Source organism: Chelonoidis abingdonii, chromosome 21, assembly GCF_003597395.2.
Source record: "Chelonoidis abingdonii isolate Lonesome George chromosome 21, CheloAbing_2.0, whole genome shotgun sequence".
Lineage (NCBI taxonomy): Eukaryota > Metazoa > Chordata > Testudines > Testudinidae > Chelonoidis > Chelonoidis abingdonii.
The window spans coordinates 976,605-999,795 of record NC_133789.1 but is presented as its reverse complement, the minus strand read 5'-3'; the positions used below and the strand labels follow the sequence as shown (position 1 = coordinate 999,795).

At 51.5% G+C, this 23,191-nt stretch overlaps 2 protein-coding genes across 6 annotated transcripts in view; both read left to right on the top strand.

Annotated features, from left to right (window-relative positions):
- The first annotated feature begins 537 nt into the window (after positions 1-537).
- Positions 538-9,567, top strand: VPS25 (vacuolar protein sorting 25 homolog). The gene is made up of 6 exons (XM_032772752.2): positions 538-586; positions 2,478-2,623; positions 6,949-7,002; positions 7,442-7,530; positions 8,215-8,290; positions 8,881-9,567. The coding sequence occupies exons 1-6, from the start codon at positions 540-542 to the stop codon at positions 8,994-8,996; spliced, it is 528 nt and encodes a 175-aa protein (XP_032628643.1). The 5' UTR covers positions 538-539; the 3' UTR covers positions 8,997-9,567.
- A 13,372-nt stretch (positions 9,568-22,939) lies between these two features.
- Positions 22,940-23,191, top strand: part of WNK4 (WNK lysine deficient protein kinase 4) — a 28,789-nt gene continuing 28,537 nt past the window's right edge. For 4 of the 5 annotated variants that reach the window (XM_032772745.2, XM_032772747.2, XM_075059577.1 and 1 more), the window contains exon 1: positions 22,940-23,025. The gene's annotated coding sequence lies outside the window, so the exon portion shown is untranslated. Of the gene's footprint in view, positions 23,026-23,109; positions 23,187-23,191 lie in introns of those variants that run through there. The other variant, XM_075059576.1, reaches the window with a different exon arrangement.

Below are 23,191 nucleotides of genomic sequence, written 5' to 3'. Positions count from 1 at the left end.
ATGGCCCTTCCAGGGCAGCTTTAGATGCAGCTTTTAATGCTCTGCACAAACATTCGTGTATCCTCACACCGCCCCGAGCAGTCAATCCCGTCCGCGCTGTGCAGATGGGGAAACTGAGGCAGCGAGAGGCAATGGGATGTGCCCAAGATCACACAGCATGGCACAGACCCCTGACGTCCTAGCTACCAGGCTGGGGCCTTCACCACAGCCAAACACAGCTTTGTACAGACCGTCCCACCCACCTCCTGCAGCCATAGTCCATGCTCCCCTCTGCCCCCCCAGGCCCAGTGTCCCCCTGCAGTGAGGGCGGTTTTCAGGGAACGGAACTGGGCTCTGCGGAGTTGCCCGCTAGGCTAGGGCCGCCCAGACACGCGGGGAGGCCTTGAGTTCCCCCGACCCCACACCTGGGCGGGACGGACCCTGCCCGGAACCTTCCTTCGAGGCTGAGGGCAGGCCGGAAGTCCATGATGCGGACCGGAAGTCAGAGCAGAGGACCGGAAGTCGGTGAGCGGCGGTTCCGGGTTGGCTGGGCGGCGGCGATGAGCTTTGAGTGGCCCTGGCAGTACCGCTTCCCCCCGTTCTTCACGTGAGTCCCCGGCCAGGCCGCCGGGTCGGGCCCCCAGGAGCCCCCCGCTCATCGGAACCGCCCTGCCCACAGGAGCCCCCCCCCCGGCCGGACGGGTCCCCCGAATCTCCCCGAGCGGCCCCGCTCCGGGCAGGCCCTCCAGCTTTTGAGCCCCCCCACTGCGCCCCTTCATCCTGTCACCCCAAGGCCGCCCGTGCCGGGGCCCCGCTCTCTGCCCCCGCGCGCTACGCGTCCCGTGGTGTGTGCAGGGACCTGGAGCCGGCACTTCCTGCCCTGTGGGGGGGCCCCCCTGGCATTCCCTGCCCTGTGGGCTGGGCTGGGCGGGCCCGCCCCCCGGCATTCCCTGCCTGTGGGGGCCCCCCCGGCATTCCCTGCCGTGGGCTGGGCTGGGCTGGGCTGGGCTGGGGGGCCCGGATTCCTGCCGCTGGGCTGGGCTGCTGCGGGCTGGGCGGGGGCCCCCCCCGCGCATTCCCTGCAGCCGTGGGCTGGGCTGGGCTGGGGGCCCCCGGCTTACCTGCCCTGTTGGGGGCCCCCCCCGGCATTCCCTGCCCTGTGGGGGGGCCCCCCCGGCATTCCCTGCCCTGTGGGCTGGGCTGGGCGGGCCCGCCCCCCGCATTCTGCCTCGCCGGGCCCCCCCCCCCCGGCATTCCGGCCCGTGGGGGGCCCCCCCTGGCATTCCCTGCCCTGTGTCCCAACCGCTGCACCTCCCTCCTACACCCCAACCCCTGCTTTCCTCTCCTGCACTCATGTGGGGAGACTGACCCACCTGGATGCACAAAGCAGCTGGCATTGCTGCTCCTCTGCCCCATGCACCCTCTGGGCTGCATAAGGAGAGGGTAGGAGAGCAGCAGCTGCTGCTGTCTCAGCACAGCCCAGGTGGGGGAGTGACCTGAATGCAGGGAGCCCTGGTGTGTGTGTTGGGGGGAGAGAGTGAGTGTGTGTGTGACACATTGTGTATTGTGTTGAGGGGAATGTGTGTGTGCCTGAGTGTATGAGTGCACTGTCTCTTTAAGAAAGCACTCAGGGTCAGGAGCCTGAAGGCTTGTGTTCAGACACAAGCAGCCTCAGGACCCATATAGTCAGCAGCACACACAGATTCCCCCTGTCCTGTCACCCGAGCTCAGTGGAAATCAGGTGCATGGGTGAGGGGGACACCTTGACATCAGTATCCACCCCAGCAGACAGGACGCTGCTCTCCGTCTGGAGTGGGGAGGAAGTGGGGGACAGGAACAGCAGCGGCTGCACATGTGGGTGGGGGGGAAGCCCCAACTCCGAAGGAGTCACCTGGTCACCTGGCTTGGAGGGCTGGTTGTCAAACTGCCCCCTGCAGCTCCGGTCTCTCCCCCCTGCCTTGCTCTGCCCTGCCCTGCCCATTCTCCAGCACGGCTGCTCACCTGCCTGCCACCTCCATCAGCCCAGCTGGCCCTCAGCAGGTCAGGTGGGAATCCAAACCCTGTGCATGGTACCCTCTTTGCACCTGGGCAGGGGGCTGGACGGCCTACCCCAAAGACCAGACTCTTGCAGGGGAGCCACTCGATCTGTGCCACGGGGGACTGAGTTCAGGCCAGTGAAGCAGATGGTGAACTGACCACAGCCTGGTTAGTGTCCTGCGAAGAGTCCCAGTACATCTTGGATTACTGAGCATACCAGCCAGGTGGCATCTGGAGTGGGGGCAGGTGTCAGGAGCACTGCTGGAGGCTTACCTCGAGATTCGTCTGTTGATGTAGCTGCTGTTTGTTGAAGCTTCAGGTTCCATCGACATTATGGCGAGGTTTGAATGGAGAAGTGGCTTGTCTGACTGCGTTTGTCACCCCCTTAAACCTCTTTAAGCCCAGATCCTGATGTTCCTGCAACCGGATGTTGATCAGAAGCACCTCTGTGTTTTTTCTAGGTTGCAGCCCAATGTGGACACCCGGCAGAAGCAGATGACAGCCTGGTGCTCCTTGGTGTTGTCTTACTGTCGAATCAACAAGCAATACACGATGACGGTCATGGAGGCCCAAGAAAGCCCACTTTTCAACAACAGGAAGCTGCAGCGTATCCTTTGCTCCCATGCTGTTTCAATGCCCAGGTTGCTGTGGTGGCTTTAATCTAAACTAGGACCATCAATTAATTGCAGTTAACTCACACGATTAACTAAAAAAAATTAATTGTGATTAATTGCAGTTTTAAGCACACGGTTAAATAATAGAATACCAATTGAAATTTATTAAATCTTTTGGATGTTTTTCTACATTTTCATATATATTGTATTCTGTGTTGTAATTGAAATCCAAGTATATATCATTTTTTATTACAAATATGTGCACTGTAAAAATGATAAACAGAAGAAATAGTATCTTTCATTTCACCTCATACAAGTACTGTAGTGCAATCTCTTTAATGTGAAAGTGTAACTTACAAATGTAGATTTTCTTTGGTTACATAACTGCACTCAAAACCAAAACAATGTAAAACGTTAGATCCTACAAGTCCACTCAGTCCTGCTTCTTGTTCAGCCAATCGCTAAGACAAACAAGTCTGTTCACTAACAGGAGATAATGCTGCCCTCTTCTTATTTACAATGTCACCAGAAAGTGAGAACAGGTATTTGTATGGCACTTTTGTAGCCAGCATTGCAATGTGGCAGATATGCTAAACATTTGTATGCCCCTTCATGCATCAGCCACCATTCCAGAGGACATACTTCCATGCTAATGATGCTTGTTAAAAAAATATTGCATTAATTCAATTTGTGACTGAACTCCTTGGAGAGAATTGTATGTCCCTGCTCTGTTTTATCTGCATATATTTCATGTTATAGTAGTCTCAGAAGATGACCCAGCACATGTTGTTCATTTTAAGAACACTTTCACTGCAGATTTCACAAAACACAAAGAAGGTACCGATGTGAGATTTCTAAGGCTAGATACAGCACTTGACCCAAGGTTTAAGACTCTGAAGTGCCTTCCAAAATCTGAGAGGGACAAAATGTGGAGCATGCTTTCAGAAGTCTTAAAAGAGCAACATTTAGATGTGGAAACTACAGAACCCAAACCACCAAAAAAGAAAATCAACCTTCTGCTGGTGGCATGTGACTCAGATGATGAAAATGAACATGCATCAGTCCACACTGCTTTGGATGGTTATTGAGCAGAACCTGCCATCAGCATGGACGCATGTTCCCTGGAATGATGCTTGAAGCATGAAGGGACATATGAATCTTTAGTGTGTCTGGCACATAAATATTTTGCAGCGCCAGCTACAACAGTGCCAGGAGACTGCTTGTTCTCACTTTCAGGTGACATTGTAAACAAGAAGTGGGCAGCATTATCTCCTACAAATGTAAACAAAGTTGTTTGAGTGATTGGCTGAACAAGAAGTAGGACTGAGCGGACTTGCAGGCTCTAAAATTTTACACTTTTATTTTTGAATGCAGTTGTTTTTTGTACATAATTCTAATTTGTAAGTTGCACTTTCATGATAAAGAAATTGCACTACAGTACTTGTATTAGGTGAATTGAAAAATACGATTTCTTTTGTTTTTACAGTGCAAAAACTTGTCAAAATACAAAAGAATAAAGCAAGCACTGTACACTTTGTATTCTGTGTTGTAATTGAAATCAATTTATTTGAAAACATAGAAAACATCCAAAAATATTTAAATAAATGATATTCTATTACTGTTTAACAGTGTGATTAATCACGATTAATTTTTTTAATCACTTGACAGCCCTAATCCAAGGCAATAATTTGAGGTGTATTTTACTGTCTCTGTAAAGCATGTTAGGTTAAAAAGCAGTCGGTAACCACTGGAGGGGAATCCTGGAGAACAGTTTAGTTTGGGACCAGGGTGTGCTGAGTGGCACAGTTCACTACAGTAATAGATGGCTGCTATGTCCAGGACTCCATGAATACAGCGCAGGGACTCTCGGTTACTTCTGGCAGTTACGGAGCAGAACTGTTTGCAAGATGCACATTCTTCCAGGTCAACAGCTCTGCTCCTTGGCCCCAGACCAGCAGGCTCATTCCTGTTAGCTCTGCAGCCTTAGGCAGTAAATAACATTGTATCAGGGGCAGGGTGTTCTGCATTGTAATCCTCCTTTGAGGAGTCATGTCTCTGTGCTGCTGTCTGCATGGACATTAAACTTCACAAAGACTCCATGTAAAAAGAGGGATTTTTCTAAGTATCATTGGCCAAAATTCTCCCTTCCAGGACTAGCTTTGGGGAAAATGGCATCCTGGGTGAATTTGAATTTTGGAGCTCCTGGCGCCCATGGGCGACCCCCCCCCCCATTGCTCTGGCCCCCATGGGTGCCCCATTACTCCTGGGCTCTCACCTCTGGGCCCCATAGCCTCTCCCCAGTGCTTAATTTGTTTTGAAAGAGGTAAGGGCTAGCTGAGTGGCAGAGAGCAGCAGCTGCTGGCTCGGTGCCCAGCTCTGAAGGCAACGCCACTGTCAGCAGTAAGGCAGAAGTAAAGGTGACATGGTGTGTTGCCACCCTTACTTCTGCACTGCTGTTGTGGCTCATGGTGCCTAGCACTCAGCCTGCAGCTCAAGGTGGGCTTCACACTATCACATAGGGGCTGCATCTTGCTGGAGCCCACAGCCATCCTGCAGCCTTCTGGCCATTCCTGGCTCACTAACAGATTTTGGTTGGAGGGGCCACTTTAACCGTGATTCCAGGGTCTACTTAGGCACCTTAAAACTCTAGTTTTATTTTTTTTCCAGATAATAATAGTGCTTCTGTCAGCTAATGTCTATCTAATTCATATATAAAGAATATACAAACACCAAGTAAAGCCATATTTTAAGTTTAGAACAATCAGGAGATAATACAGCAAAATATTCCCAATCCCTAACCTAGAGGTGTCAGCTCTGGAGCTTTAACACAGATCTCAAAAACACCAGTTTGATACTTTGTACACTGTCTTTAGTAGAGAGAAATAAAATACATAAATCTGCTTCCTTTCTCTACCAGACAAACTCTGCATTACTGCCATTATCTACTCTGTTTTAGTCAATTGTTTTTCGCTCCACTAAAAACATATTTACCTAATTTTAACAAACGTAATTGCAGTTTTTTTTCTATTTTATCAAGAATGGGAATTTATTTTTCTAATTATTTTGGTATTTATATTTACCGGTCACAATCACGTATGTGACTTACGAACATCTGACTCCATCATGACTATTAGTATCAGACTTGGAACCACATTTATTTTTGTACAAATTTTAAGTTATTTTACAGATAAAACTAAAACTATAATTTGAAAATAAGTGACTTTCATTTGCATAGTGTCAGAAGTTATGTGTTTAGCTTTTTTTTTTTAAACTGGCACTGCTGAGGTGAGTAAAACCGAAATTTACATTATTTGATTGTACCACTGTAAATAATGAATGATAAAGCACAATATGCTAATAAAAGAAATAATAATTACTCCAGCCAGGACAGATTAGGCATTTTAGAACTCACTACTCAAAGAATTACATTTAAGCATAAGAAAAAGAAAATTACTAAATGCACAGACTAGTAAAAAAATAAAATAACAGCACAGTAATCTTTAATGAACTTTGAAAGAATAAAATGACAGAGAATATATTTGCATTGTGCATTTGGACGGGAAGTACCAATAAGTAACAACAATAACAACAGAAGTGTGTGTGTGAGAGAGAGAGAGCGTGTCAGCGCGCTCTCTCTTTAAGCAGAGCACTCACCACCAACCTGAAGGCTTCTTCAGACAGCAGAGGCTGTAGATGGCAGTGGAGCAGGAAAGGGGAGGAGGGGCTCCCCTGTTCCAGAGCAGTTACAGAGCTGGTCCAGCTGCCCTCCTGCAGCTCAGGTTGTCAGTCTGCCCTTTCTAGATGCTGCCACTCACCTGCCTGGCTGCCTCCATAAACCCAGCTGGCTCTCAGCAGGTCAGGTGAGAGATACCATGCAGTGCACCTCTGTGCTCTGCAGGGTGCCCTGCTGAGCACGACGCCCTGGGTGATGTCCTCCTTTGCGCACCCCTAAGGCTGGCCCTGCTTCCTTCTCCAACTTTCATCCAACCTGCTCTATATTTGTCATGTGCTGCCATCCACCCCAGAGGTGGCTGCATTTTTATAGGAATGTGGTTTTTGGCTTGTATGCGGTTTGTGAGGCTCAATGGAATCCTCAGTGATGAAAGGTGCCATGGAAATGTTACATGGATTTATTGTTTTAGAGCTTTGCTTATTTCAGTTATTTAGAACTGTGTCAGGGCATGCTTTGCTTTCGCTTCCTTCCTCCAACCAGTTTCTGCTGTGAACAGTGTTAGAGATGGTCACACATCAGATGTCATCCTCTGAGCTTTGCCTGCCCTGCTAAATTGCACTGAATGTTTCCTTAACCCAGAACCAGGGAAACTCCCCATGGAATCCATACAAGTTGTGTTAGAAGAACTCAGGAAAAAAGGTGGGTGAAAATCTCTGCCGAATTGTCTGTCACTGTTCATGTTGCCTGTGTTGGGTGCATCAGCAAGACCTGTGTCTAATTTCCCTCCTAGAGCTGAGAGTCTGGCTGTGTGACTGTTCCAAAACAGTCTGGGCACAGACTGTACCATTCCTCTTGGAATCTCCCTGAGTTCCAGTTGTTTTTCAGTGTTGTCTCTGTTTTCAGAGTTCCTTGTCCCTTTCCTTATGCAGCATCGCAATCTGCTGCACTGGGAGAGGGAGAGTTGGGCCCAGAGGCAGGAGAGATTTTTTATTTGAATGTAGGGGTGGGTAGGAAGCAGCTTTGAGTGACAGGATTGGGTAGAGATGGAGCTGCATACATACATAGCGTCCACCTGTAATGAGGTGTCATTCTTGATTTGGGGACCTTTGGTAAATACACTCTTTCCATTGCGTTTCAGGGAACCTAGAATGGTTAGACAAGAACAAATCCAGTTTCCTGATCATGTGGCGGAGACCAGAAGAATGGGGAAAGCTCATCTATCAGTGGGTGAGGCCACAGAAGCTTTGATACTTTACAGACCATGGCCCCATTTCTCTGTGTCGGGTGGGGTGGGGGGGAGGAGGGCAGCTCTCTGGTTCAGACCCTTTTGCGGCGAGTCTGAAATAATTGCTGATTTGACATCTCACCCGCAACCAGCCTTTTCTAACTGCGAGTCCCTCAGGTGGATGGATGCTGCCAAATGGCCTGGCTTGTGATTTGTGAAAACTGCAACTGTCAAATGTTGGTGCCCTGATTTCCCACTGCCTTTACCTTTGCGGGCCCCATTTCCCTCTGCTGCAGGGAGGTGCAGGGCTCTCGCGGTGGTGCACACCTTACATTGTGTAAAAAGCTGTGATTTGCAAGTGAATACACCGTTCACACCCATCTCCCTGTGAGTGTGGTTGAGATTTCAGTAGTGAGCACAAAGATGCTGTTGCATTCCCCTCCATGGCACAAGTTCTCATTGTAAAGAGTTGGAGAGAAGGAATAAAGGATGGTGGGACAGCGATACGGGTTGGAGTACTTTCTCCACAGTCAAATCTCCTTGTCTGAGGAGTTAGTTTGTTTGCCAGTAAATACTGACTGGGTTCCACTCCATTGAAATGAAGATCCAGCAGAGATGAGTGCTGGGCATCTTAATTGTTTGTAAGACACGTAAGTGAAATTCTCTACATCGCTCTTGTTTTCCAGGTGTCTAAGAATGGCCTGACCAACTCTGTATTCACACTCTACGAGCTGTCCAATGGAGATGACACAGAGAATGAAGGTAACATCACATCTTGTGTGTTCTGGGGCTGCTTTCCAGAGCACAGCAGTACTGAAAGAACAAATAATTTGTACTGCCAGGTGACAATTTTAATGGTGAAATTCTTTACAATTGCTTGTAGTTGCTGCATGCTATCTCTGTATTTTGAGGCTCACATTGATCACCACTGAGAAGCGAGGCTGTAAGCTTTATTCGCTACCCACCCTGAGATCTCTGTATCATTAGTGTGTTATCCCAGCCTGTCACTGAGCCTCTCTCCCTTCACCATACCAAAGCTCTGTCCTCTTGTTCTTCTGGCTCCAGGGGTGCTGAGTTTTCTTCCTTGTGAGATCTGCCTGGCTCCCTTGCAGAAACCTGCATTATCTGTTCCTTCTCTGTTTAACAGCACCCAGCTTGTCTCTTTCTGACGCGGTGGCAGCAGTGGCTTGGATTAACTGTGCTCTTTGTTACGCTCTTGGGGTCTGTGAAAGGTGCTCCGTAAGGCACCTCCTAGTTTGCCATCATTAGCTGCAGACTGCTATGTGTTGTGTTGGTTTTGAGGTGTGATTCTTGTGGTTTCTATTGACTGAGGGTGTTTCATCCTTCCCTAGAATTCCATGGCTTGGAAGAGTCCATGTTGCTTCGTGCCCTGCAAGCCTTACAACAAGAGCACAGGGCTGAAATTATCACACTCGATGATGGCCGAGGCGTCAAGTTCTTTCAATAGGCACCCCCTCCCTTCCCATCTCCTTTGACTGCTAAAGTATTTCTAGGTTGAAAGGTTCAGTCTTCAGGCCTGGAATCGAGCAGTGACTGGAAGCAGCTGCATATTCTGGCTTTCTTGGGGCAAGGAGAAGCTGTGAAGCCTTCCGAAGACATGACTTTTTCTTAGAAATCTTCAGAGATCTTCTGTCTTTCTCTACTCCCTGTTGATTCTGTTTATCTGAGGGGTTAAAGCTGCTCTAGGTAGATTCAAGGGGAACCGCTCCAGTTATTGACCTTAGTTTCCGAGAAAGTAGCTGAAGGGCAGGCACTGGCAAGCCAATCACATGGCCCTTCAGCTGGAGGCTGGTTAGCTGAATTTGGCTTTCAAAGAGCAGATCTCTCGCCCCGTTCCAGTCGCAGAGTCAGGCTCTGCAGAGTGCGACGAGCAGAACCACCGAACTGGTGACAGCTTTTGAGTTATAGAATATGTCAGCAGAAGAACGAGAAGCATCACTGTGAAGCAGACGGAACCGGGTGTGGTGGGGGTGGGTGCCTGGGAATTCATTTGGCATAATTAAAAGAAGGTGTATTTATAGAGCAGCACTGGGGTTTTTTTTTGCTTCATCGGTGTGATGGAGTAGGGACTGTCTGTGTGGGGAACGGGAAGGAGTAGGGACTGTTTGTGTGGGGAACGGGAAAGCAGGGGATGTCTGTAGGTGAGGGACAGGTAGTCAGGTTGTAATCCGAACCCGGCAGGGGGGAGGGGGGAGCCCCTGGGCAGAGGAGAAGGGGACAAAGGATTCGGCCGGCGGGAGAAGAGGCAGGATAGTTTGGGTTTGGGGCTGTGGGGCGGAATTCAGGGTATCCTAGCTGGGATCCAAGCACCCTGAACCCCCAGAAGGACTCAGTGGAGGGGTCCTGACTGTGCCTGCAAGCTCTGCTGTAACCTGTGTTCCTCTTGTCCAATAAACCTTCTGTTCCCCACACAGACAGTCCCTACTCCATCACAATCGGTAATTAAACTGAGGGTTGCTTTTCTGTCAGATTAGTGGCCTTATATTGTAATTCTGCGTTGAAAAGGCTGTGAAGATGGCAGCCTACCGGGGAGAGGGGAAGGATTCCCAGCGAGTTTCTCTCGCTGATTCCAAATCAAGTGGTGTGTCTTTGTAAGTGAAAGATGTCTTTTCTAACGGCCAGCCCACAGACAGTCTGGGCTCTTTCCAGCCCATGTCCTAGGGTGTGCAGCGTCACCTGTGCACTGCTGCCTGTGGCTAGAGAGATTTAGCAGGTGTGACAGGGCTGCTCTGTAGCAGTGATGGATAGTGGGAGGGGACAGTTTGGTGTTCAGACCCTCTGCCCTGGTGACGATGGGTGAAACAGCAAGAGCTCAGCTCGATTCTGCTGGACAAATCTTAGCAGTGTTTTCTGGGGCAGCACGGACAGTTTGCTCTTCCTTGCCCTTGTCTAAGCGGCATTAGGTTCAGCTGCAGCCCTTGCTGGCAGCCCTTGTCAACAGCAGGTAATCTTCAGAGCTGACAGGGTGCTAGAGCCTGGCCTGAGTTTTTGGGGGGGTGGTGGAGAGAAAACCCTTCTGCCTTGTAATGGGACCTCATGTGACTTGGAGTCAGTGATACATGTGCCCTCGGCTCACATGCTGTGTCTGTGTCGACCTGCACTTGGGGGCTTTGGTGTGACACCTCAGCTCTCGGGCCATATCTTACTGCTGCCCTGAGTGCTGCTTTGCTGGTAGGAGGCCTGCAACCTAGGCTCAGAGGGAACAGCTCTGGCCTCATTCCTCTGCACCAAGCCGGGTGGTTTACACAGGGCTGATGTGGCGTCCAGTCCTGTCAGGAGCTGATTATCCCTCCGCAAGGACTTTACTGGGCTGCAAATAAACTGCAGGATAGCACAGTGCCCTTGCATCCCCCTCCCCCAGCAGCCAGGACGTCTTGTTTCTTGGACAATTAAAGCCTTAAACAATTGGTTTTATGAGCCGTAACCTTAACCCTTTGCTTTCCAGTGCTGTCTCATTCCTCTCTCATGTGGGGGATTTTGACGGCTATTTTGACAAAGTGGGTTGTGACTCCTTATTTAAGGTGCTGATGTGTGGGCATGGTGCTCTCATGTGACTTGCCACCCACCCCATCACATCTCCCCTGAAACTCACAGAGAGGTAGCTGAGACTAGGAAACGTCTTGGTCTGTTTCCCTAAGGTGCTCACAGTTTCCATCTCTCCGCAGCTGACGCAAGTACTGAGCAAAAATAGTCCCCCTTCAGCCGGAGCCTGATAATGAGTGGGTAATGAAAACAGATCCGAGCCCATGGTCATCTGTGAGCCACAGCCGAGCGTCACTGTGCTGGGGGCTGGCGCCCTGTGTTGGCATCTCTGGCTCCCGTCTGGACAGAGCAGCAGTGGGTGGTTGTGCTCCCGAGCTTCAGCTGAACAAGTCTGGTTTGTTTTGCCCAGCAGAGGGAGCCGGCGTACTCCCTGCAGAGCCCGCATCCATCAGCTGGAGCCTCCAGGCCCGGGCTGCCCTAGGACAGTGCCCCCGCTCATATTCGTTGGTGCAGCATGTTTTCTCGTTGGCTTCTGGCCCTCCCCCAGACTGTCTGCAGACCAGATGGGTGCTAGTGAAGATCTCTACTTCAGGGTTGGCTTTGGTTCCTCCCTATTCTCCCCGCACATCCAGGCTCCTGCCAGTCTTTGTCCTCACAGCTCACGCTGTAGCTCCTGTACCCTTCCCCTCTCTAGCCCCTGTGCCATTCCACACATGGCAGCAAAGGTTCTCTTCCTTGGTGGCTCTGTGCCTGGACAGCCTCGGCTTCCCCACGTGCCTGTAGTGGGGATGGTACCAGGAGGGTTACAAACCTTCTTGTCTGTGACCCTGAGCCATGAGTCTTTAACAAACAGGCCCAGGGTGTTTGTGTATCTTTCTTGTTCACGTGGCTCAGACCTGCTCCGGGCTTTGCATTCCTGCTAGAGCTGCCTTCCCTGTATGTACCCTTGCTCTCCATGGCTGAGTCTGTGTTCTTAATTAAACAAGCTGCTGCCTCAGGAAAGAGCTGATGTGGCTTTAGATAACCCTGTAGCCAGTATGCTGTATTCCCTCTTGTCCAGAGTGCTGACACCCCTTCCGTGCCCGATTCCAGTCTCCGAGCTAGCTAGTTGCTCTTCCTCTCCCAGGATGACAGAGTAACCAGGCTGCCTCACAGTCTCAGGGGAGGGGGAGTTTCCCCTCCATCACATCCAGTCAGATCTAACCTGGATGGCAAGTTCCTTGGGGCAGGGACTATCTGTATTCTCTGACCAAGGCCCTGCCCAGGGGGAGGCTGTATGGAAATGTCTGGCCTGAGGGCCTGACCAGCTGCCTGTCCTGTTGAGGAAGGACTGGACTGTCTGAAGGGGCCTTCTAGAGCAGCATTGTGCACAGTGCGGTCTTGTGACTAAAACTGCTGTGGTCAGCTGATGTCACCATGTCCCCCGGAGCCCAAAGTGCCTTGCTGGTCACCACCTGTTCTCGCAGGATCCCAACAAAGCGGCTGCTAGCCTGGCAATACAAACAGAGCCGGCGGCAGGAGGGATAATAACCAGGCTTTTTATTGTTGTCTGACATTGATTGTTTGGCATCCTTATCTGTGTAGTGTGCTTGACTTGGCAGTGACATGAGAAGCATCCTGGCTTGGAGTTGGAATTGCTTGCGCTAGAGTCGTTTTGGGTTGCGAGACCCCAGGTGCTGCATGGAGCTGGAGGAGATCTCGTGCAAGTGCCAGGAGGGAAATAGCTGCGATTGCTGTGCTGTTAGCTAGGTGAGAACTGTGTCTCCAGAGTGAATGAGCCACTCAGCCAAGCCAGGGGTGAGACCAGGTATTTGGCTTCCCCAGCTGCCTGTTTTCTCCACCTGCTGTGCTGTGTCTGACATCTAGACTGCAAGCTGTACCATACCGCCAGCTGGATAGATGTGGGTTGTTCTCTGGCCTGGGTTACATAGGAGGTGACACTAGATGGTCCCCTCTAGCCTTAACATCTATGAAAAACATCATTTTCATTATTTCCAGATAAGGCCTGGAGAGCAGAGACTAGCCCATGGTCACGCAGGAGGGAACAGAACCCAGGCGTCCTGACACGCCGGGCTGGCTGTAACCACAAGACTCCACTCCCTTCCCTTTATATTTCTTCACAGCTGAGGAAGAACTCCAATGATCTTCTGTATGTAAAGCAAACGAATTGGTACACATAGAAAGTACAATCTCCTCCCCTGAGCTTGGAGGAAGGAGAACTGCAGTGTGTATGCTGCAGGGCAAGGTTGGGAATGAAGCCCGAGTGTGGGAGGGCTGTCAAACAGAGGGGGAAGAGCAAAACTGGAAGAATCACAGCGCCTTCATGTTGGGCTTTGCCACAGAAGTGTCAGAAAGTTGCCCAAAGGGGCTTCTGCTCCCTTGGGCTAGAAGAGTGAACCAGGAGCAGGCAGATAACAGGCAGCCAGTTCCGAGAGCCCTGCTGCGGAAACCTACACTCAGTAGTAGTTGAAACAAGATGGCGAGGATACCTCTCTGGTGGTCCCTGACAGGAGGGTACTCTGCCTGTACAGGGATTCAGCTGCTGACACCCAGGCAGGGAGCCAGCCGGGTGGCTTGGCTGTGGGGGATGGCTGCCAGGGGGAAGTAGTAGTAGGATCAGGTTTCACCCATTCTCACTGTAATGACACAAGAGTCTGGGCTCCCACTGTGCAGCAGCTGTGGGGGATGGGGGCCCCACACTGAGACTCAGAAGTGTGGAGCCTGTTTGGACCCTCCCTGTTCACACTGTGGGGCACCGCTCCTTCGCTGAGCCCTGGCTGGCACTTTGGATGCTCCCAGGGCAGTGGCTTGTCAGCTTCCAGTGGAGGCTCTGCTGCTGCCCCAGGGGCTGGGTTAGGCAGGTCTCTGGGCTGATCAGGTGCCCTGCAGCTCTGAGATCACAGCTGCAGCTGGTCACACTGATTACAGGCTAACTGGCTGGTGGAAGGTGGAGCGTAAGGAGCCCTGGGCTGAGATAAGGGCACTATCAGGCCATGCACACCCAGCTCAGACCTGCTCATGGGGAGGAAAGAAGCTTGGGGCTTTTTTTAAAAGGCCATTGGTTATGATCAAGTGTTGTTTCAATTTGATCAATTCTGACCCCTTGTCTCTGGGGAGCCCTGAATCTGTGCTGGCCTCAGAGCTGTGTTCAGGGCTGGAATGATGCGTCTGTCTCTAACTCCAGGCTAAGAAAGAGTCAGGAGAAGAGTTACCTGGCTGGAGTTGAGGGACCTCCCTGGGTAGGTGCTTTAGGGGACTGATTGTACATAAGATCTGGGCTGGAGCTCCAGGAGGAAAGTGACCCGTGTCAGGAGCTCAGGGATTCCTCTTTAGCAGGGGGTGGCATCACCAAGCCCCCAGCGCACACAGAGCAGGGAGCACATCCTGCCAGGAAGCAGCAGCATGAGGCAAGCATGACACTGCATGTTGCCTGGATAGGCGAGTGACTCTGCTGTGGAAGTGTTGTGCAGCTGGACCTGCTTGAATTTTTCTGATCACGCACAGTTCTCCTGACATCCTGAGTCTTGTGCCATTCTGCTCCGTCAGCCTTGCGAAAGGGTTCAGATGAGCCCTGGACTTTGAGGCCCTTCTCAGCAGTGTTGTTAATTTTGAGTCTCTAATGGGATCTGTCCACCCCCAAGATACACACAGCAGAATCCAAAGCCTTCCCCATATGTGCAGATGCTGGGGCAAGCTCAGGATGCTACCCTACCAGCGCCAGCCCAGCCAGATATGTGGTTCCCCAGAGCGTGTAGTTGATTGAAACGTGAGTCCCAGTCTTGTGCAGGGGAGGCCTGGAGACCATGATCAGATGCTGAGAGGTGCTGAGTTCAATGGGTGCTCAGAGCTCCTCCCTGCTCAGCCTCATCGCAGCCCCTCCGTCTCCCTGCCATGAACTCCAAGCTCAGAGGAGACAGGTTCTGGCAGCATGGGAGCTAATAAGCAAGTCAGTGGAGCACTCAGCAGAGCAGCGTTCCCTTTGATTAGTGACCTAATCCCCCAGGAGAGCGACGGCCCAGCTGGCAGCCGAACACATAGGAAAATAGGTTACTGCTTGATTAGAGCGGGCCTTCAAAGAGCAGGGCTGGCACCGGCACGGGCACCGGGGCCATGGAAATGTCACCCTGATAAGACCCGAGTGTTGTGTACAATCCCTGAGCTCTAGGGACCAGCTCTCGATTAAGGGCTGGGAGTTTCCATTCTCAGCCCACGTCAGACTCCCATGTGGTGCCCCAGGGTTAGGTCAAGAGGAGGTGGCTGGAAGGTGCCCGTCTCAGGCAGTATTGTTCCTGCCACTGTGCAGCAGCCACACCCCTTTCAGCTGTAGTGAGTTTGGTGTTGGAGTCTGAACTCTTTGGGACATCCCCAGAGGTGGGATGATGGGACAATGCCAGGGCAAGCTTCCTTTGCCCTGTCCCTCTGCCAGCATGATTTCCCCCTCACCCGCTGTGACCTCCCTGGGTGGAAGAGGGGTTTCATTCTCCATGTTCATCAGGGCTTGACCCCTCTGCTGAGGTGCTGGCAAGAGGCCAGATCCCAGAAGTGGCTTTTGTGATGGGGACACCTGGCTGCCAGAAGCTGAGCTGAGGTCCCCACCCGATTCAGTGCACACAGACCCCTGAGCCCTGGCAGCCGGAGTGGCTCCCAGCCAGCTCCAGATATGTCCCAGTGACTGATGCCCCAGTGCCAGCCCTTCCTGCAGTGTTAACACTGACATCCTATGAGCTCTGGAGCTGACAGTGTATTCCAGGAACTCAAATGCCAGGTGAGCTCCCAGTTTTCCACCTGGTCATCAAGCCTGGGCTCTGTGCAGCCTTCTAGACCCACTCTGGATTTTATCCTGTTTCTATGCACTGGGCCAAGCCCCATAGCTTGTTTAACAACATTCACCCAGTGCTCGGTGGTGGTGTCAGTGCTGAGAGAGGAGAGGGAATCTGCTTTTCCTCTGCCTGTGGCATCTGACATCTGTGCCAGAGCTGGTGCAGCAGGGTGAGGAGCACAACTGGCCCTGCTGTGCCTGCGCCACTGGGAGGTGGCAGCGGTCTTGACTTGCAGGGTTTCTCTCACAGAGGATAGAGTTCTTTCCCCATGTTATTTTGGAATCAATTGGTTTGCACCAGTTGGTGCCAAGATCAATATCCTCGTCTCCCTCTCCCAGCCCTGAGCCGCATGTTCTAGTGTCCCTGTCTCTGAGCTGCAGATTATTCTCACAGGACAGCTGCAGAAAAAGCCACAGGGGCTCCCCCACCCTACCTGTGTACATCTGGCTGAGGATCCCTGGCTTTGCTAAAAGCCACTGCCAGGATGGGAGAAGACTGAAAGCAATTACTGGCCTTCCTGAGCAGGGAACTTTATAAATCTGCCATATGCTGCAGGAGCAGGGAAGCTGCAGCCTCATTCCTGCAGCTCTGCTGGGTCCTAGAGGGGAAGGCAAAGGTTGCACTAGGCATGCGGCTTCCTCTGGCTGCCCTTCACTGCGGGCGAACACCTGAGTGGCTCTGTGCCCAAACAGGGATATTTGGCAAGTGAATTCACTGGGAAGGGAAGACGGGCCAATGCGTTATCTGGATGCTCCACCAAGCACTGCTTCCGAGAGGGAGCTGTGCGAGGGGCAGGGATAACCTACCCCCTTGTGGTGGAGCTCAAGAAAAATATCACCTCTTGTGTGCTTACTCTGCACAGGAGCGAACATCATTCTGCCGAGCTGAGCGCCCATGGGTGTGGTCTGTCACAACAAGGTCCCCTCTCTGTCATAAGAACAGTGTTTGCCACACTGGATCAGACCATTGGTCCAATCTGGCACCCTGGCTCTGGCTTCAGAATACAGTGACTCCTTCCTCCCCTGACGTGGCATTGCTGAGCGGGCAGTTATTCCACAGAGCCATATTTCTGCAAGCTACCTGTGCTTGTTCTCCCAGCAGCATGTGCCACTGGAGAGAATAGGGGTGGGGTGGTCTCTTCTCCCAGCTCACACACCCACGCTACACATGAACAATTTTCAAGCAAGGCGAAAGGGTGGGTCTCAGCAAAGGGGGTGTTGGCAGGAGAAGTCGTGCCCAATCTGCTTGGCCACAGCAGGGGGGAGGTGAAGCTTTCAGGAGCCCGCCAGTGTTCAGGGGATTTGCAGTTTGATCCTGGACCTATCCAGGGCTTCTGCAGAAACAACATTTCATTAAATGTTTCTCGACCCCTCCCCCCCCCCCCCCGGTTAAGGGGATTTGCAGTGCTGCGCATTGACTAGTGCTGGGTTGTGAACTTTAGCCGCTACTCCAAGGATCTGTGTATATTGTCCTGGAAATGTGGGTTTAGTGGCTTTAATCTGGGTGGAGGACACTGCTGGTCTGAAATAGTTTCTCTTATTATTTAGTAGAAACAATCTGACTTTAGGGGAAATAAATTAATCTAAGCTACAATTGCTTTGTACACCTCTACCTCAATATAACGCGACTCGATATAACACGAATTCGGATGTAACGCAATAAAGCGGGGGGCGGGGCCGGGCCGCGCACTCCAGTGGATCAAAGCAAGTTCGATATAACACGGTAAGATTTTTTGGCTCCCAAGGACAGTGTTATAGCAAAGTAGAGGTGTATTTTGTGTCAATGGCTCCACAGAGCTGTTAAACAAATGGAGAGCACCACCCAATTTAAACGTAAAGGCAACAAGCACTTGTTCGTGTGCTAGATAAGGGCTGCTGGTCCCGGCCATACACTCGTTAATAGCTCATAGCTTAATGTCTTTATTACACACTCACTTTGCTATTTTCACCAGTAGCTAAGCAGAGCTGACTGCCATGCTGAGGCTCCCGACAGACACAGGGGCCTGATACCTTGAATCACAGCTGCATAGAGCAGGAGTTGGTTCCAGCAACTTGCAAAAGAGAGGCAGCTGCTGCTTTCCAGTAAACATGATGCTCTGAAGCCTCAGGTTAAAAGCGGTAAGTAAATGACTAGAACAAGCACTTTGCTACAGCACAATTACACTGCATCACCCTGCTGCCTGAGTCATTTCACACAGTACCGGAGAATGGAGCAAGCCTGGGAGGGCCAGGAGCTAGCTGGGACCCAGTCTGACTTTCCCAGCTCTAGAAGGAGAGGAAAGGCATAAATTAAGCTCGCTGTAAAGGATCTGATCTGATCAGGGCCAGCCCTAGACCAAATGGCGCCCTAGGTGAGGAGCGTCTTCAGTGCTCCCCTCCCCCATTTGTTAAACTTTTGAATACCTTATTTTTTATTGCATTTGTAGCCCATTTCATGAGTTAGATGCATGATTTATCCCTCTCACATAAGATGATAAATTTGCACGACAGGATCTGTACATCTATTTATTCATGCCATATGTAAGCACATAAAAGTAATTTGTTTCCTCTAAATTTATAGAAACTTTTTAGTTTTAAGAGTAACTGAAATGTACTAACGTCAAGAAATTGAACTGTGCACCAACATTGAGTGGACATAAGAATGGCCAGACTGGGTCAGACCAAAGGTCTGTCTAGCCCAGTATCCTGTCTTCCGACAGTGGCCAATGCCATATGCCCCAGAGGGAATAAACAGAACAGGTAATTATCAAGTGATCCATCCCCTGTCGCCCATTCCCAGCTTCTGGCAAAACCAGTATTAAGTAGTGTTCCAATAAGTGACAGCCTTAGAATGTTAACCCTAGTCCTTTAGTGCCAAAGGTTGCTTTTCTCGTCTTTGCCCTTGTGAACTGAAACAGTGTCAGATCCAAAGACAGGCCAATGGCACTTTCAAGTGCTAAAATAGCAAGCGATGTCAGTCTCCCATTAGCCATCGTCCATCGAAGATATGTTTTTAATATCTTTAATTAGAAAAGCTGCACTCACCACTCCTGACTCTCACTTGCAGCGTGAGCAAAATCCTCAAAGCTATCCACACATTAGGAAAAATGTCCTCCAGCTCTGCATCATGCATGAATTGGAGAACTTGTAGTGGAAAGTGCTTCCTGTGTGGCAAAATGGGATGGCTGTTGTCCAGTTCGACATAAAGGTCTTTAGCATTGATGTTTGAACACTCTCCATGTGTCAGTGTCCAGTGATGGTCCAGTGAATTGTTCAAGAATCTTTTCCTGTCCACTGGCAGCTTACTAAGGTCATACAACCCCCCCCCCCCCCCGTCTTTTCATGGTGCTTCATTTGTCTGAACCTTTCTTCGATGGACACTCAAGCAGTGTCAATGAGCGAGCAAAAAAACTCCTTCCTGAATTTTTCTTCCAAGCTTCCCATCAGCTCATCTCTGCTCTGGTAACCAAAGTGTGTCTTCTTCTGATGAATAAAGTTTCCTTGAAGACAGGCTCAAATCCTCAGTTTTCCATCATTTCTTTGGCACTAGTGATGGCATCTTCAAATCTGTTGTCTCTGTAGGCCACAATGAAATCAAGGTTGCGATGTCCATCAACTGAGTTTGTAATGCTTTGCTTGCAACGTTTTCTTGGAACAGGATATTGGGCCAAACCACAGTTGAGACCAAAAATTTGAAGTCAGTGATCTGGTTTGCCAGGCTTTGTGCCTCATGTTGGATTCTGGCCTTGGCTTTACTCAGCTGCACCGGTTCCACCAGGGTGTCATAAATCTCAGTCACTTGGTGCCTCAATGGCCTTATGCTGTCCATGTGGCTATCCCAGTGAGTGTCACTTAGCAGTTTCAGGGTTAGATTTGTAACATTGTCCGTGAGGACCTTCCACCTGATAGATGATGCTGAAAACAGGGCATATATCCTTTGCAGTTGTCCAGAGAGAGCGACTGAATCTAAAAAAGATGACGCTGTGTCTGACACAACTAGGTTGAGGGAGTGGCAGCCACAGCTGTTTCTGAGTAGCAGCCGTGTTAGTCTGTATCCGCAAAAAGAACAGGAGTACTTGTGGCACCTTAGAGACTAACACATTTATTTCAGCATGAGCTTTCATGAGCTACAGCTCACTTCTTCAGATGCATAGAATGGAACACACAGACAGGAGATATTTATACATACAGAGAACGTGAAAAGGTGGATGTACGCATACCAACTGGAAGAGTCCAATCGAGATGAGCTATCATCAGCAGGAGAAAAAAAACCTTTGTGACAGCTGTTTCTGTCATCACGCAAGGCTGATTCTTCCTTATCCTTTCTCTCCGTTTCATGTAAGCCTGATTTTTCTCTATTACTCCGCTTGTCATGTGAGCCACACTCTCCTTCATGCCACCAGGAAACCTGGATGATTCTCCATCACTTTCCTCACCTTTCCATTCCTTATCTTCAAGTAAATCTGCTAATTCCTTACTAACAGGAATTCTGTCATTTACGCTTCACTCCTCAATTTCTTCTGCATTGGGAGAATTGCTACTGCCTAAAGCCCTGTCTGTGCTGTTCTGTTTCACATATTTTTCCGTCAGATTTGCCCCTTGCTGCAAACTAGATTGCAATTGTGCTTTTCACTTCCTATACTGAGCTCCTGAAAGCTTCTTCTGGGGCATCTTTTATTTCCTACAGGGGAAACAGACAGTATCAGGGAGAGCAAAAGTCCATGTTCTGCAGTTTTAGAAAGTCATCAAACAGTACATGTTAAGCATGGCAAAAGAAGTAACAATTTATTTTATATTGCTGCATAGATAAGGTTTCGATAGGTATTTCTGGTGTCTCGTGAAATATGTCCTTTATTAGGCGCTACTTGTACTCTTCAAGTCTTAAAACAAATACACTTTCACAGTTGCAAAATAAAGCAAGGTTCACAATATCGCAGCTGGGCTTTCACTTCATTCTTGTATCTCACTGACTGACTGGCGATGCCACGCCCCTTAAATACCCGCGAGGGCCGGGCTGACAACGTTCTCAGAGGTTCGAGGAAAATGTAGTTCTCAGAAAGTTTGGAAGGTTCCACAAGATTCTACAAAAGTCCAGAACATTCTAGGAGGTTAGTGAAAAATGAATCCACAGATGGAATACCTGGAACATTTTACTTCAAACGTTCTATTTTCCCTTTTGTCACTAACAACAAAAACAGCCCCCCGAGCCAGGCACACCCCAAGCCCAGCACCCCATGTGGTTGCCTGCACCTAAATTCGGCCCCGGTTCTGATCACTGCACTGTGATAGTGCATGGCTGGCTCTCCCTACTCCCCTACTGAGCACTGGAGAGTTACAGCCTCAGCGCAATAAGGTGCAGCTAAGTGAGGAAGACGTGACCAGTGGGGACTCACACAGGTTAATTCTCCTGTTTCCCTGCAGCATCAGCATTTTAGGGGGCGTGGGGGTGTCTGGGTTTGTGGATCAAGAGTCTCCAGCAGGAACACCCTCCCCAAGTGCGCTGCAGAATAGACAGCAGAGGCAGGACCCCTCTATAGCAAATGGCTCTGTGCTGCATACAGGAAGGAACTCATGCCATAGCAGGACAGACCAGTGCGCCATCTACGAGAATAACAGCACTTGTCATCCACAGATCTCAAAACACTTTACGAAGGAGGTCAGCAACATCACCCCCATGGGACAGACAGGGAAACTGAGGCCCAGAGAAGCAGTGATTTGCCAAAAGTCAGTGGCAGAGTCAAGAATGGAATGAGCCTCAACGCACCGCCCTGGACTCCCCACTCTAGGTCAGTCTCCTGCTTCTCCCAGACATCAACGCTGAGAGGGAAGGCCTTAGTCATTAGTTGTGCGCCCTGGTCTGACGTCATCCTGTGATGTGGATCTGTCCTTTAGCTGGGGGCAGAAGGCAGCTGGCCCACAGGGCTCGTTAGCCACAGTGACCTGAGAGATCTTTGTGCCCAAGTTCTCCCATCCCAGTGTCAGTCTTTCTGTGAGGAGGATCCATCTCTTTGGGCTTTGCCATCCCAATATTTGGAGCTTTCCTTCTGTCAGAGCAGTGCCCCCAGAGCCCTCTTGGGACCAAGGCCCTCCTGTGCTAGGGGCTGTACAAAGAACAAAGGCAGGCCCTGCCCCCGTGCGGGTCTGGACAGAAGGCCGGGGACAAGGGGCAGCTGAGGCCATGCAGAGGCAGCACCCATCGCGTGACCTGGAACAGCAGGCTAAGGGGGTGGATGTGAGCACTGGAGTGGGCGCACAGGTCAGGCTGGCTGGCTAGGCTCCTCCTGTGCTTGTTATTGTAGGGTTGCTCCCGGAGCTGCCCCTACGGACGGGGTGGGGGGAGGCTCTGAACTGTCCCAGCTTCACCAACACCTGCATCCTCCTGATGGGCGGGAGCAGAGCTGGGGGGTGAGCGTGGAGCCCTGGGCGGGCCTTGCCCCCAGTCCGGGCTGGCTCGGGACTGCTCAACCGCTCCTGGGGCGCGGGGCGGGCGTGCGGGCCGTGGCCGAGCGGTGCGGCGGGAGGGGGAGGCGCCAGGCGGGCCGGAGCTCGCTCTTGGCTGCGAAGGGCGGCACGCACAGCGGCTCCCAGTCCGGGCTCAGTGGCTGCGGCGCCTCAAGTGCGAAGTGGGGAGCCCGCCTGGCCCCGGCGCGGACCCCCCCGCTCCCCATGCCTGAGGCCCACGTGCCGGGCCCCCCGCGCCGGAGCATGTTCCCAGACCGAGTGAGCCTGTCCGCTGCGCATCGCCCTGGAGGCCGGGGACCCCGGCCGGGCAGCAGTGTTTTTACTGACAGGTGCCTGGGGGATGCTGGGAGGGGCTGGGGAAACCAGAGGCCCAAAGTGGGCCCAACTGGTAAATATTTGTTTATCATGAGCAGTTTCCTGCAGGACTCGACTCTCCCCCCCTGCCGTGGACAGTGGCACGGAGCCAAGAGCTGGAGTTGCCTGAACTGGCCAGGGTGTGTCTGAGACGTCCTCGCCGCCGCCCCCCGGCCGGGTCTCCCCGCGCGGCGCCCCCCCGGACGAGAGCCGCCGGGCGCAAGAGGAGAACGAGGAGGTCGAGACCCGCGCCGTGGCCACCTCCCCGGACGGCCGGTTCCTCAAGTTCGACATCGAGATCGGCCGCGGCTCCTTCAAAACAGTGTACAAAGGGCTGGACACCGAGACCACCGTGGAGGTGGCCTGGTGCGAGCTGCAGGTGGGTGCGGGCCCCGGGCCAGGAGCCCTCAACGCGGGCGGGGGGTTCTCCGGGCCAGGCGCCCTCAGGCAGGGGCGTGGGGGAGCGGAGAGCCGCTGAACCAGGCTGTAAACCCTGGACATGATGGACAGCACCCCCAGTTCCAGCGCCTACGCCCTCAGGTGGG

Coding starts and splice junctions, on each gene's coding strand:
- VPS25 (XM_032772752.2), top strand. CDS start 540: ATGAGCTTTGAGTGGCCCTGGCAGTACCGCTTCCCCCCGTTCTTCAC. Junction 587..2,477: donor CGCTTCCCCCCGTTCTTCAC/GTGAGTCCCCGG, acceptor TGTTTTTTCTAG/GTTGCAGCCCAATGTGGACA. Junction 7,531..8,214: donor GAAAGCTCATCTATCAGTGG/GTGAGGCCACAG, acceptor CTTGTTTTCCAG/GTGTCTAAGAATGGCCTGAC.